At 31.6% G+C, this 15,051-nt stretch overlaps 3 protein-coding genes across 4 annotated transcripts; 2 read left to right on the top strand and 1 right to left on the bottom strand.

Moving 5' to 3' along the window:
• Positions 1–1,764: 1,764 nt before the first annotated feature.
• LOC107904415 (FAS1 domain-containing protein SELMODRAFT_448915) lies at positions 1,765–2,680 on the bottom strand. Its single transcript, XM_016830787.2, has one exon. It carries the CDS (start codon positions 2,649–2,651, stop codon positions 1,875–1,877), a length of 777 nt encoding a protein of 258 aa, XP_016686276.1. The 5' UTR covers positions 2,652–2,680; the 3' UTR covers positions 1,765–1,874.
• A 4,020-nt stretch (positions 2,681–6,700) lies between these two features.
• Positions 6,701–12,427, top strand: LOC107963608 (uncharacterized). Of its 2 annotated transcripts, none has more exons than XM_016900054.2 (13): positions 6,701–7,064; positions 7,672–7,770; positions 7,892–7,949; positions 8,404–8,484; positions 8,599–8,670; positions 8,761–9,005; positions 9,130–9,201; positions 9,626–9,742; positions 9,818–9,899; positions 10,024–10,070; positions 10,908–10,989; positions 11,263–11,362; positions 12,178–12,427. In XM_016900054.2, exons 1-12 carry the CDS (start codon positions 6,841–6,843, stop codon positions 11,344–11,346), a joined length of 1,263 nt encoding a protein of 420 aa, XP_016755543.1. In that variant the 5' UTR covers positions 6,701–6,840; the 3' UTR covers positions 11,347–11,362; positions 12,178–12,427. The 2 variants fall into 2 exon arrangements, with proteins under 2 accessions (XP_016755543.1, XP_016755544.1); XM_016900055.2 differs by having other exon boundaries at positions 12,181–12,386.
• Positions 12,428–13,369: 942 nt separating this feature from the next.
• On the top strand, positions 13,370–14,727 carry LOC107955120 (protein EXORDIUM-like 6). Its single transcript, XM_041082211.1, has 2 exons — positions 13,370–13,950; positions 14,242–14,727. The coding sequence occupies exons 1-2, from the start codon at positions 13,437–13,439 to the stop codon at positions 14,652–14,654; spliced, it is 927 nt and encodes a 308-aa protein (XP_040938145.1). The 5' UTR covers positions 13,370–13,436; the 3' UTR covers positions 14,655–14,727.
• The last annotated feature ends 324 nt before the right edge of the window (positions 14,728–15,051 follow it).

Here is a 15,051-nt window from a genome sequence, read left to right as displayed (position 1 = left end):
AATAATGTGCTCTTTAGAGAGGTCTCAGTCTTGTGAAGGTCTTCACAATGGTAGAGATCCCCTCGGTGAAGTTCACTATAGTGTAAGTTTTGTGGTGATGTAGGACTCAGGGATGTTGTATCTTTAGCGGAAATTTTCTAGGTGATGACATATTTTAATGGTGGTCTTTACGATGACAAAAGTCTCTTTAGTGAAGACTCTTTTAATGGTGCTTCTTTAGGTGGAGTTCTCCAAAATGAGGACTCCTTTAGTGATGTTCCTTTGGTGGAGTTCTTTGTGGGTAAAAACTCATTTGGAGATGATCCCTTGGTGGGATTCTTCTAGTTAGGAGGCCTTCTGGGTGGTGAGGATCTCTTTGGTTCAAGCTTTCATATCAGTGGCCAACAAACTTGCAAGGCAAACACTAGTTAGAAGATGTCGAAGATTTTTCTTAATGTGCACTCTGACACTCAAGTCAAATATTTTCCAATTAAGCATAAAGATTTTGAAACTTGCAGTAATGTATTTGAGAACTTCCTTCTCTAGCCCTTGTTATCTAGGACTTCATATTGGTTTCCTCTGTTGGGTGATTGGGTGTCATGTGGTGGCTACTCAGTAGAGGTGTAAGGTTCTTCCTATAATTACACTTCATCTAATTTTGATCATTGAGGTGTATGTGTTAGGATCAAGTGCCTTATGTTTAGTATATTAGTCATTTTATATTTGTAATTTTTCGAACAACTTGGTTTAAATAAAATCCCATAATATATTAAATTATTTGTATTTCTTCTCAACAGTTTTTGCACATAAAGTAAAATGTAAACAAATATTGGCTCATTGATTATCTAATATTTAAATATACTAAGTTGTATTATGCGTCGGATCATAATGTGATAAGACAACTTGTATTAGTAAATAATCTAAACAGCTCTTAATCTAATCGACATTGAGAAAATCAATTGAAAAATAATTGTGACATCTATCAAATCCAATTAGGGAGATGTTTTGTCTTGGACATCGGAGTGAATGACTCCCAGAAGATAGAGACATAGATGTCTTTATCTAGACTAACAATACATCAGATAGAATCTAATTTGAATTCATCTTGAATCCATTTATGAATTTATTCACTTATGACATTCATAGTGTGGCATACCTTAATCCTGAGTGAATGATGAACTATATATGCGTGACTCATATACTTTGATATAGTAAAAGTTTAAGTCAAATAGATAAGGAACCGAAAGCTCGTACGTTGGGTATATGACTTTTGCATGATTTACTTTTGCATGATGTAGTATCATTCCATAATAGTAGAATTGTAACCTTATAAGAGTCAATAGTATCATCCCATTGGTATTACATGATTGATGAAAAAGGAACGTGATTATGGGTCATTTGGCATAAGACAAATTATTTAATTACTATGTGTTACTAATTGACTTTTTCATATCGGAAGATGTAATGGAAACCATGAGATAAAAACGATCATATTGAGAGGAAAAATTTTGTCCCAAAGAGATTAATGATATCCCATGAGTGTAAAATACTTAAGACAAGGTTATTGGATGAACACTTAATAAGTAGTTTCATAATGATATATAATAAATGAGAGTTTAGCCATGGTACTATAATGAAATGACTTTGTAATTAAATAAGTTGTAATTAATAAGTGGAGAGCCAAAACTTAATTACAAATTATTTGAGGTCTAATTATATATGTCTAATTAGTTCCTCTACTAACTCGAGATAACTCATACAAGTTATTATAAAAAAAATACACAATAAATTGAAATAAGGTTTACTAGAATATTGCTCACATACATATGCATTAATTTTCAAACACTTAATCTTAAAACTATTGCCAACAATTTCACCAAATACTTATCAACTTTTCAAATGGAAACACCAATCATTAGTGGTACCAAAATGGTAGCCATTGATTTCAACATTTTTCTACCTAATGATAACTTTGAAGACCCAGAAATATGTTGGCTACTATCAGCCGGTAATGGGGCAGGCACCAGAAAATCATCTTCAGGGGAAGAAAAAAATGGGACTGGTGATGGAGGTGGTGGTGGCAATAAAGGTGGTGGGGCCACCAGAGAAGGTGGTGGTGGTACAGGAACCATGGTGTTAGAGCAAGTATGTAGAGATATATTACTTTCAGGGTTTAACACCCCATCGATACCATGGCACCGGATGGACGACCCGACAGTACATATATTCGGGCTAATGATTTTAACATTGTTGAGGACAAAAGTTCTTCGACCACCGCCATTCGAGACATTCATCAAGTACTCCGGCATTAAACTGGGAAGAACCGAACCCGTCGGGATATATAAAAGATGCTCGAAAATCAACGGTGAAGGGATTGAATGACGATGCAAGAAGCTGGAAACCGCGTTCTCTGGGATTACCGTTTTTGACAACATCCGATCATTGGGCATTAAAAAAGTTACGTTAGCAAGGAACTTTGGGTCGAGGGGCAACATGTTGAGCAACATTACAAAGGTGAAGTAATTGGCTTTTTGCATCTCTTCCATGGCAAGACGGAGATCTTGATCATCCTTTGGTGGAAGGTTCGTTGAAGATATTGATTTGAATTGTGCTGCCATTAGAAGAGCAAACATTGTGAGTATTGTGTGAGTTGCCATCAGCTTGATGGTCATTTGGGGGTGATGAGATGAGTAAATTTTTCATGGGAATTTTTTCGGGTGGTGTTATAAAGGGAAACATTGTTAATTACGTAATTGTTGGGACATGCTTATGTGGTGCCTCAACCACTTACCTCACACTTCCTTCATGCTTATATGGTTTTAGACTTAATCTCTTTTGATGCTTGTAAAAAGCATTGGTTATTGTCTTTAAAGTGACGTCATAGATTTAAAAAAAAAAGTAAATTTAAGATTCGATCAATATGTAAATTTATTATTAATTGAACATAGTTGATCAGATTTTCATGTAACCCTAATTGTATAATAGATTATCAATAAAAAAATTTCACATAACCACTTTAACGATAACAAACAACGATGTTATTAATTTAGATATATCAATATAACATTATAAAAGTAAAGGATCAAATAATGACAATTTAAAAAATAGAGATTAGATCTCTAATTTTAGCATAATAGATGGACTAAACCATAGTTAGTCTTTCTAAAAATGTCAAAATATGTTGTGTATTCTTGTATTTTGGTAAAGTTCAAGATTTAAGTTCCATAAAAATTAAATTTTCTTACTTTTTTATTTAAAAATTTTGGGAAAGGATTCATTTATACAGAGTAGAACTAACACCGTTTAAAACTCTTTTGTAACTTTTTCAATTATTGACATTTAAAAAATCCAATTGTTATATTTCATGTTTCATTCATGAAGATCATGCAAGTCAAGTTTGAAGTAAAGAAATTTATATTAGCTATTTGTTTTATGTAAAGCAAAACTTCAACAATTAAATATATATTAATATAAACAATATTTCAGATCGATATAATAGAGATATTGGATCGATTTAAAATTTTACATGCATGATAAATATAATTATATTGATAAACTTAACGGTTGAATTGTTAAAACATCAATCATAGAAAAAGTTATGAAAGCGTGTAAAAACATGTTAGTTTTACACTGATGTAAATGGATATCTCCCCAAAAATTATAATCTAATAATTAATATTGTTAATACTTTGTATTAATTTTGCCAACTTAGCATATTTATTTATATGTTTACTAAGATTAAAAATGGTCTTAAAAGGCATTAGATTAAAATATGTGTAAATATAATAAAAACTTCAAATTATTAAAATTATATTTGTATTAAATAATAAAACTAGAATTACATTTCGATTAAATAATAATTAAAATTTTTTATTTATATTTAATATATAATAAAAATGTCAATAATCTACCAAATAATTTTTTTTCTATTTATATTTTTATTAAATTATATTAACTAAATATAATAATTATATATTTAATTATTTAATATCATAAACAATTATAATATTGATTGTAACCTACCTACCATTAAAGCAATACCAATTGCATGAGATCTCTTAATTAAAGATTGAGAAGTTGGCTTATTCTGACACATATGTAATGTGATTAAAATTTAAATTGAAGTTAGTTGAGATAAATTATATTATTAAAGAAAAATAATATCAGTAAGTATTGGATAATGGGAAGGTACATTGTATTTTTAAGAAGAGACGTAAGTTTGAAACTTGAAGATAATATTGTTGGAGGAATCACAAACTTCATACATAAATGTTAGCATAAATAATGATTTACAATATAGAGCAGGGAAAAAGATAGAAGGTAAATACCTCCAGTCATTGTCTGAACCAAATGCCAATCCAAATGTTGTGACACCATTGGCAAGCACGTCAAACCACCAACGAGGACGTTAAATTTAACTGTATGAAAAATTAAAAACACTAGATGGAATATTTTTGTTTTTTATTTTTTAATGTTTAGGGACCTTAAGCTAAGTTGGTATTTATAGTAGTGGTTCTCTATAAAAACTCATCAACTACATGTCCCACTATCACACAAACAAATGTGTGAAAGTAGTGGGCAACAAAACGTGGGGTCATTCCCATGAACTAAAAAACAGTTCCAACAATTAATCATAAAACAGACATGTAGAATATCCAAAGAAAAAAAATTAAAGAAATTTTTTTTTTCAAGTCTATTTTACAGTCTATGTTTAAGGTTCGTGATTGTCTCTCCCAATAATGTTGACTCCAATATTCAAACTAACGTCTCCCATTAGAAATGCAATGTGACTTACCATTACACTAAATAATTAGTAAAGAAAAATAATTTTGAATATTGTTTTGGGTTAATTTACTTAGCTAAGATAAAATTTTATATATTTATATTTGTGTTTTTTTTCCATATATTTATATACCCTAATAATTTATTTTATTTTTACATATTCTTATAATATTCTTTTAACACGATCAAGTGGTTTATTGAGAAGGATATTGAAATTCAACTCTTCTTGGTTTGGTTATGGATGCAAATTTTGAAAGTGAACGTTAGAAATTAAAACGGTAAATTACACTTAAGGTTATTAAACTATTAGTAAATAAAAAGTTTCGAATAGTTCAATCATTATTTTGTAACTTTTTGATGTCGAGTGACCAAAACAAAAATTTACTAATAATTTAATAACTTTGATTATAGTTTACACTTATGATGAAAACATTAATCTATTGTTTTTCGAAAGCTAGTGATATTCTAATATTATTTTAAATAAGAACAAAATAATGTATTTTAATGATATTGAAAGGAGGTTATTATATGAAAACTAGTATGGTTTTCACTCACGCTTCGCGATGGGTTAATTATTTATTTTTTGCTAAATTATAGAGTAAAATTTTAAATGTTACAAAATGCTCAAAGTCTTCCTAAATTTAGAATTTAATATTCATACTTTTATTTTCTAGAATTGTGTCCTTCTACTTTTCGAATTTGAAAATTTAGGTTCGTTTGTAAACACCATTAAAATTCTTTTGGTAAATTTGTTGGTGTGACATTTTGAAACTTAAAAAAACAAATACTTAATTGATATCCATGTAACAAAAAATAACATTGTAATTTACCTGAATTTAATAGAGAATTTTAATAGTATTAACAATTTTAAAAATTCACATTAGCATTTTAATCAAAATAAAGTATTTAGATTAACCAATGATATTATAAAAGTGTAAGTACCAATTTATGTTAAAAGTAAAGTATAAAGATTAAATCTCAAATTTGAATAAAATATAAGGATTAAACTGAAATTTAACCATAAACATTAGAGGGATTAGAATTGAAATTTAGCCATTATCTTGTCATGTCCAAAAAAAAATTGTCATGTGTCATGTCAGGTGTCATGTCAGGAAGGCCTTAGGGGTAGGGTTATAGATTTGAGTGAAATATAGGGATCAAAATTAAAATTTAACCATAAAAATTTGAATGATTAGAATTGAAATTTAGCAATTATCTTCTCGAAATCTGAGTAATATATAAGGATCAAAACTGAAATTTAGCCATAAAAACTAGAGGAATTAGTATTAAAACTTAGTTATTATCTTCTCATATTAAAAAAATTATTACACGTGTTATATAAGTAACGCCACCTTCCTTTTATATATAGTTGTATAGATAGTAAAATCATCAAAATTATCTAATTGGTCAATATAACTTTTAGTCTTTGAATTTGACAATTAAGTCCATTTTAGTACTAGAACTTAAAAAATAATTTCATTTAGATTCTCGTACAGGGGTGAAACCAGGATTTTTTTTGAATAGGCTAGAATTAAATAGTATATTTTTATGAAAGCTAAACTAAACCACAATTTTATTATTTTTAGAGGTTAAAGTACAATTTTACCATTTATTAAATTAAAATTTTATAAAATTTAAAGGGTCATGAATTTCACATTTTAGGCGTTGGGGCTTTACCAACCCTTTCTCATTGTCTTTGTCCTTGAACTTAGAATTTATCTAGATTTGATAATGTTAAAGAATGTCACGTTATCAAAATTTTATATTTTTCAAATTCAAAGAACCAAAATAGACCTAATTGTCAAGATCAGTTACAAAAGTCGACAAAAAAATATGTATCAAAGTGAAATTAATTGATAAGTTTAGGGACTAAAAGTTATATTAACCTTTTTTTACCAAAAAAATATTAAAAAAAAAGATGAGTAATATGGTTTAATGTTAACCCCCCCAAAAAAAGAGAAAAAAAAAAGAATCTTATCGTTTTGCCCCGCCATTTCCAGGTTCATTACCTCTTTCTTTATACAAACTTTTTTTCAGTTAAAAAGAAGAGTCTTTAATAAGGTGAAAACCCAACAAGCCATGATCTTTACAACACCCCATTGCTTCTTCTCTTGTTCTACTTCTCTTCCTTTTTCCCTTTCTAAAAAACCCAGTTTTTTCCTTTCGAAAAAACCGCGATTGAGCACCTGGGTGAGTAGTCGAACTCGGTCGAGTTCACTCTGTACAGCGAGTCTTATTACCAGTCCTGACTCATTCGAAGTTGGGAGACTAATTGGTAGCTATGGTTTCATGAATGTTACTAGGTAAATTCGGTTTTTTCATTCTGTAATTTTCAGGCATTTGGGTGTGGATGTTTAGTGTTTTGGGGTTCTGTTATTTGATCATTTTTAGGTACTAAGCATTAGTCAATGGGTTATATTTTCTGGGAAACTAAGAAAAGACAACAAAAGAATAGAAAATTTGGACTTCGTGTGTGTATGTGTGTGTTTTTTCCAAGAAAGTATGGGAAAAATGATAAATATTAATTTTGTTTGAGGTATGACAAGTTGGGGTTTATTAGTAACTAAGTTTTGAGTGCAGTGATGAGGCACATTGCATTCTCACCTTGAGAATGCATGTTCAAACCTTGGAGATGACATTCAGTTACTTATCTGAAGTGTGAACCTCATTGTGTTAGATATATTTGTTAATTAGCCTTGCAGGTATATAGTAAAGGAACTTTAAGCTCTGCTCATTCTCAAAAGTGTATTCTTTCTTTATTTATTTCCCTTTTGTGTTTTTCGGGGACTAAATGAGGTTTTGAATCTGCAACTGGAAAGTGTTATTAGTACTTTCTTGTTAAATTCTGGATTTGGATACAACTCTTATTGAAATATGACATGGAAAATGGTTTAATTTTTTATTTTCCAGCTATTCAGGGTTCCAGTCAGGGGCTGATCTTGAATTTTCATCTGGAGATTTGGGGCAATTGAGAGTTCAAGATGTTGGAGAAGGGAGTGTAAAAATCAGGTGCATTTCCATGGATAAATGCATGCACATCTACACAATAAATATGTTTGCTACAGTTGATGAAACTTGCAGAATCTTTTCCATCTTCCTACTGATGTTATTCATGGCAGTCCATCTGCAGGCTTTATGAAGGAAGAATAGCTCAGGGTCCATTTGAAGGCACACCAGTGATCTTTAAGGTGATATTATTTATATATTTTCCTCAATAATCACCTATTTTAACATCCATATTTTCACGATGTAGAAGAAAAATGTAAGTATGTTACATAGTTAACATCTATTTTAAATTTCAATCCTGATTACGCCTTAGAGTTCTTCATAGGTAAAATTTTGTCTGGGCCAAGTTATTAGGATTCTCCAGTTTCAAATAGAAAGAAAGGATGTCAATAACTTGTCGCAGGGAGTTGCTTTTGAATTAATGTACCATGGTATAATTATGTGGAGTTTAAATGATTGGAGGTTGAGCTTGTCTACTAAATTTTCTCTAGTATTAGCTCATCTACCATTACAAAGAACCGCAAAGAAAGAAAATGCAATCTAAACCGAGTCACAAATTAGGCTCTTAGACTACATTTGGTGTTGTTAACCATTTAGTTAGTTTTATTTACTTTACAAAAACCATTGGCTATGAAGGTTTATCCAGGACAACGAGCTGCCGGTATTGAGGCTGATATGATGGCGGCCAATGAACTCAATGCCCATGCTTTCCTCCAGGTAAAATGAAGTGCAACAATAAATTTCAACCAATTACAAAAGTAAATTTGTGTTTCTTTTGACAATTACAAAAGAATGGTACTGATTTATCTTGATTATGCACCTTTTTAACAGAGCAGTTCCAAAGGTATATGTAAGAATCTTCTATTACTTCTTGGTGGATTTGAGACAAAAACAGGAGAGCAGGTCTGTCATTTCATATCAACTATATGTGAGTAGTCAAGTTGCTTTTTGTTTTAAGTAATTTTACAAATGATGTAGCTTTGTTCTGTACAGTGGCTAGCCTTCCGTGACAATGGTAAATATAGTGCGGCTGACTTTGCAAAAGCAACTAGTGAGAAAGTATCAAGAGCCCGTTCTCTACAAGAAAAGCCTTGGAATCCTTTTGAGCAAGAGCAAGCATTTAAGCGCAGAACATACTTTGTCATTAGGCTATTTCAGGGTGCTATGAATGGTTTAGCCTACATGCATAATCATGAAAGATTACACCAGAGTCTTGGACCAGCTTCTGTTATACTCAAGTATATGTTATTATTTTTTGACCATTTTCTTTTGAAGTCTGGATTTGTTTGTCCTCCTTAAAAGACAATCAGTTTACTCTGTTCACTTCGAAGTTTAATCAAACTTTTCACTGAATGATGGCAGTACAATAGTAGAAAGAGATGCCGTTTATTTGGTTCCAAAGCTTCGAGATCTAGCCTTTTCTGTTGACATCAGGTACTGCTATGTTGTTGTTTAGCTTTTCTTCTAGATGGCCATCGCAAAATCATTGTGTGCTACCAGAAGTGATATAATGCCAGAAGGGACATAGTTTTTACAGAAATTTTGAATATTTTAGATTAAGCCCCTTTTGCATGATATCACAATGATTGGCTGTTTGACCGAAAAGCTATAAGATGACACTTATGAAGGGTGCAAAAAAGATACCAATCTTGTTGAGAATAAGGTTAAGGATCCTTTACATGAGCATGTATAATATCATCTATTTAAAAGATATAGAAATACATCTTGGTTCCCTTTTTTGCTAATTAGAGTATTCTCCCAAAAAAAGGGAAACACACCATTAAATATTGCTTGGAACTGCTCTAATTTTTCAACATAGTATTATTCATATCCAATGATATGGCATTTTGCTTTATAGCTTTTCATCTTTGGAAGAAGGTCCTAGCACATTCTCAGAGGATCTTTGGAGAAGGGCATCATCTGCCGGTGCATTTACACCTATGGAGAGAAGATCCTTCGGAATTGCGGATGACATGTAATGTTTTGATTTCTCGCTACTCCTTATTGGCTGTTTATACCAGAAATTAATTCTTTTGTTGTCTCTAGACAGCTATGAAGCAGGTCTTCTTTTTGCATACTTGGCTTTTGTTCCATTTTGTGAAGCAGGGATCATGGATAGCCTTTCATTGCAAGTAAGCAACTATATCAGCATTTCCTTTTAAAATGTTTTGGTTCGGCCCATTGTACGTAAGCATCCTCCCCCAAAAAGAAGAGCAGTTCTCTGACCAAACTAATTGTGGTTTCATGTATTGCTAGCGGCTTTTGGAAAGCACTTTCAAACTTGATGTCATGGCTACAAGAGAGTAAGCCTTTCAAATCTTCAAAACAAGTACTGATTGTACTGAGGGGCATATTGTTCCTTTTTTTTTAATCATATGATCATAATACAATCCAGTTTATAGGACAATGCAGTGTTTAGTGCCTATACATAATATATTGGGTAAAACTACCGTGGAAGCTCTAGTACTTTGAGTCAAATTGCATTTTGCCTCATTTTTTAAAAAAGGGCAATTTAGTACTCGTACATTTGATTAAAGAGTAAACTGATTCTTTCTGTTAAAAATTTCATCAATTTCTACTGTTAAAAACTGGCGAAGTTGACGAAATAACCAAACAATTACATGTGATGTGCCACATGTACCTCATGCTAACATATAGGAACCAGTTTTTAATAGAACCAATTTACTCTTTGATTTAGTGTACAATGACTAATTTCCCCAATTTTCGAGTAAAGGGGGGTAATATGCAGTCTGACTTATAGTACGGGAGTTTCTATGGTACTTCTACCTAATATATTGTTGACAGCCTTCGAAAGTTCTATAAACCATAAAAACTGATCTCCTCCTTAATGACTTGAAACAGGAAGCTGTCACATATAAAAGTTGAAAGAACTTTTTTTTTTTTATTTACACTGCGAAAATTGGTTGCACTTTTCTTTTCTAATTTTTCTGAAGTAAAAGTTTAGAAGTTTCTGCTAGGTGTAGGTTCTATTGGACACCTTTGAAGGAAAATAAAATGATTATCTCTCATTTACTCGATATATCTTGTGAGAAATTGGAAATGGGTTTCAAATTTTCATTTTAGCCAGCTAGTATAATCAGTGTTCAAATTTTATCCTTTGTTTCACTTGTTCTGTGCAGGTATTGTTTGGCAGATGACCGGTTGTTAGAAGCTGTCAAATTTCTAGATCTGGGTGATGCTGCTGGTTGGGAACTACTTCAGGTAAGTTGCAATATGAAAGTTTTATTACATATTTTCATCTTTCTTATGACCGGTAGGAATGTTAATTTGCCTAAAACATGGTCAAGGAAGGTGTTAGCAAGTAGAGGAGATTAATAACCAGATAGTACCTGGTGTAAATGTCTTAATTTTATTGAACTTTTTTACAGGCTAGTATATATGATATGGGTTCTTTTACATGGAGGGGGTTCACAGCCACGTTACCTTTCGTCTTTATTCGCAATTTGGCTCTAACAAATTTTCATCTCGTTGCAGGCAATGCTGAATCCCGACTTTCGAAAACGGCCAATAGCAGAAGCTGTTGCTAATCACCGCTTCCTGACTGCTAATGTTCTTTGACTTCCAATGATTTAAGGTAAAGTTTACCTAAAATGATGCAGTCATCACATATTTCATTAGATGAGTTGAACATTTTGTTTTCCATTCTAATTTATACATCGATTTATAGTAGCTATTCTTTCTGTTATATAGGTAAAAGTACCATGGAGGCCCTTGTACTAGAAGTTGAATTGCATTTTGTCCCTTCTACTCAAAAAATGAGCAAATTAGTTTTTGTATGTTAGATAAAAAAACTAACCGGTCATTTTATTAAAATTTTCATCCATTTCTATTATTAAAAACTGTCCTTGTACATCAGTATGAGGTACACGTGGCATGACACTTGCCACTGTTTGGTTATTCTATCAACTATACCAGTTTTTAACAGTACAAATGGATGAAATTTTTAACAGAAAGAACCGACTTGCTCTTTGATTTAACGTACAAGGACTAATTTGCCCCTTTTTTTAGTAGAAGGGGCAAAATGCAATCTGACTTAATACAAGAGCCTTATGATACTTCTACTGTGTTCATCTAATTACCATAGGTAAATTGCCCTAGGAAATTTTTTGCTTTTATACTTTTCTTAGATTCTGGTTTGAAGTATTTTGTACAGAAAAGGTGTCCTTGAGTTAGAGAAACTTGTTGCAGTCTTTCAAACATGATCAAACAATAAAATGCATTATCGTGATAGATTGTAGCAAGAGTCTCTTGAACCACCTATCAATATCCTTAATATTCATCTCAAAGTCGGGATTTGTCTTCTTTACATAACAATACAACTGTTGGTTTCTTTTTTTCACTGCATTGTAAGTTAATGAAGCTTTTGGTTCATTGATGCTTGTGTAACAGTAGAAGGATATGCTGTTAGTTCCCAAGACCTGGAAAATGTAAACACAGTACAGACTACAGATATGTAATTCTTCCCATTTTCCCTTGCTCTAGAACTTATTTATTTGGTGTTAAAATTTTGTCTGTGGCATAAAAAATAATGTACATATTATTTCAAGATTGTTTGTAAATATTACATATGTAATTCTAATTTCTGTTTTTCTTCTGAAGTTAAATATTTATAATTAATCATCTAGTTTTTGAGTGTTAATTTTTTTGGTCAAATTCTGTGGAAAGTCCCTGTTTTATGCGTTTTCTTTGTGGATTATTTCTAATTCTCAACTCTTTGAAATGTATATTTATGCCAAACTCCAAAGGTAATTTTTTCCCGTTAATTTTATCAAATAATTTAGGGTTAATTACCCCATTAGTCACTCTTAAGTAGTGGTTGTTCCTTTTTTTGTTATTTCAAATTGTTTTTTGATTAATTTGATCACTCTTGAAAAGAAATTGATCAAATTGGTCATTCCACGGTTAAATGGTAACAGGAAAAACTAATGATGCATTTTCACATATTGTCTTTGGGTGATCAAAATAAGAATGATCTCTATTTAGAGTGATTAATGAGTAGTTTACCCTAATTTTACGGTCAATATTTTGTGACCATTTAACAGTGAAGTAATCAATATCTGGATTGATCAAAATAGAAACAACTTCTGTTAGTGTAGTTTACTTAATAATTTAACTATTAAACATGTCATAATTTGGCATTTTTCGTATAGTTGAACAAATATTATTATTATTATTTTTTTATCTTTTCTTTACAAAATTGTGGGGTAAAAAATATTTAGGTGTATATATGGTGAAATAAATGCACACTTAAAAGAGAATATAGGGATTAGAAAGAAACTAAATCTATAAAGAGCCCATAATACCAATATTTAATTGAAATATATTTATAATATAAGGAACATAAAATATTCGGAATTTAAGGATATCCACTCAATAGTAAAATTGAAGTGTTCGAAATTAATTTACCATTGATAACATGTTTTTTTATCTTAAGAAAATTCTAAAGATCAACCCAACATTTAATTCCTTGAATTAAGCTTATCATATTTAGATATTCGATTTTTTATTCTTAATTAGATATCTTAATCTCAATTCCATTCAATTTTTTTAAGAATTCATTTTAAAATTGATGGCGAAAATGTCTTCTTTTCCGATCCGAATCATCTCTCTTGCCCTCTTCTCCATCTCCTTCCTTCCTTCCCTAAATAATGGCCAACTACCAGACATTCTGTCCTAACACGAGCGAAAATCGTCTACCACGGTGGCCCTATCCTGGCCCTATCCTCATCGAAACCATCAACGTAGCCCTCATTTGGTACGGCAACGTATCTCTCAACAAAAAAGAAGCCATCGCCAATTTTTTAAAATCGTTGAACACCGATGGCAATTTCAACCTCCAACCTCAAGTCACAAAGTGGTGGAAAATGGTGGAAAGCTACCAAGCCATGTTGCCCGGAGCTAAACATGATAAAGTCCCTAAAATCATTGTGAATGTGGCTAAACAAATCAATGATACTTCCTATAAGTATGGGAGGAATTTGACCATTGGTGATTTTATTACAAAAATTGTGAAAGAGCACACAAAGGAAGCGAAAAACATGCTTCCCATTATAATTACTGCAAAGGATGTTAATATGGAAGGAGTTTGCACTAAAACATGTGCCTATAATGGGATCGTCGGTAAGCTTCCGACTCTTTCAAATATTCGAGGATATCTGATTTAGGTTCTTTTATTTGTTCAGATTCAGGTTATTGTAGATTCAGATATTTGAATTAATATTTGTGATGGACATGGATATTACCTCTAATATATCCATTTTCCGAATTGATATTTTTTTTATTTAAAGCTAATTAGTAAATATAATTTTTAATCAGTGAAATAAGTTACATGGGTCGGTTCAAATGAGGTTGAGTAAGAGATATGAATATTTTGAGGTTGCAACCTGACCCAACCCACAAATATCTTCACCGATAAATTTATTACTTAATTTGTTCACTATTTTAAAATGACAGGTAACATCACACCATACATCATAATCGGGAATCCAGAACTCGAGTGCCCTAGAAAATGTGAATGGCCTTTCATCCAAATTGATTCCGGTCCAAAATCCATTTTCTTCCTACAACCACCAAACATGGACAAGGCAGCTGATGCGATGGTGATTGCCTTGGCGACAACGTTGGCCGATACGGTCACTAACCCGTTAAACACCGGCTTCTACGATGGACCTCCTAAGAATTCGATCGGTGTCGGCACGGCTTGCAAAGCCATCTTCGGAAGTGGCGCTTTCCCAGGAAACCCCGAAAAGGTCCATATTGATGCCCACACTGGTGGAAGCTTCAATGCTCATGGAATAAAGGATCAAAAGTTTTTACTTCCGGCAATTTGGAACCCTAAAACTTCTTCATGTTGGACTCTCATGTAACACCATATCAAAATCGAAATATGTGTAACACCATATCACAATTTTTTTATTAAATGTTACGGGCATGTGTTACTTTTTTAAACGACATTGATTATGTATTATGTTATGGAAAGTTGTAGATAACAGTATTAGAGTTTGAATTAAGGTTTCATAAAATGGGCCGGATTGAGTCAAACTCATACAAGACATCTATATTAATATTTAAGCTCTTAATTGAGTTAGTGTCACCCTCAACCAGATCACCAACTTGGTTATAGAAATTATGAACATACCCTTTCGTAATTAAAATAAATTATATTATTCGAGGATATTTTAGTCTTTTTATTTAAAAATAATAAAAATAAGCATATAATAGGGATTTGAACTTACATTAGTAAAACCTTTAATTTCCTACCCA

Source organism: Gossypium hirsutum, chromosome A11, assembly GCF_007990345.1.
Source record: "Gossypium hirsutum isolate 1008001.06 chromosome A11, Gossypium_hirsutum_v2.1, whole genome shotgun sequence".
In the NCBI taxonomy this organism is placed as follows: Eukaryota; Viridiplantae; Streptophyta; class Magnoliopsida; order Malvales; family Malvaceae; genus Gossypium; species Gossypium hirsutum.
Note: the sequence above shows the minus strand (reverse complement) of the source record. Positions and strands in the feature narration are given on the sequence as shown.

Bases quoted from the DNA above. Each gene is read 5' to 3' on its own strand.
- LOC107904415 (XM_016830787.2), bottom strand. From the start codon at position 2,651: ATGACCATCAAGCTGATGGCAACTCACACAATACTCACAATGTTTGCT.
- LOC107963608 (XM_016900054.2), top strand. From the start codon at position 6,841: ATGATCTTTACAACACCCCATTGCTTCTTCTCTTGTTCTACTTCTCTT. The intron at 7,065-7,671 runs GTAAATTCGGTT...TTTATTTTCCAG, and splicing joins GGTTTCATGAATGTTACTAG to CTATTCAGGGTTCCAGTCAG. The intron at 8,485-8,598 runs GTAAAATGAAGT...CCTTTTTAACAG, and splicing joins ATGCCCATGCTTTCCTCCAG to AGCAGTTCCAAAGGTATATG.
- LOC107955120 (XM_041082211.1), top strand. From the start codon at position 13,437: ATGGCCAACTACCAGACATTCTGTCCTAACACGAGCGAAAATCGTCTA. The intron at 13,951-14,241 runs AGGTTCTTTTAT...TTAAAATGACAG, and splicing joins TATTCGAGGATATCTGATTT to GTAACATCACACCATACATC.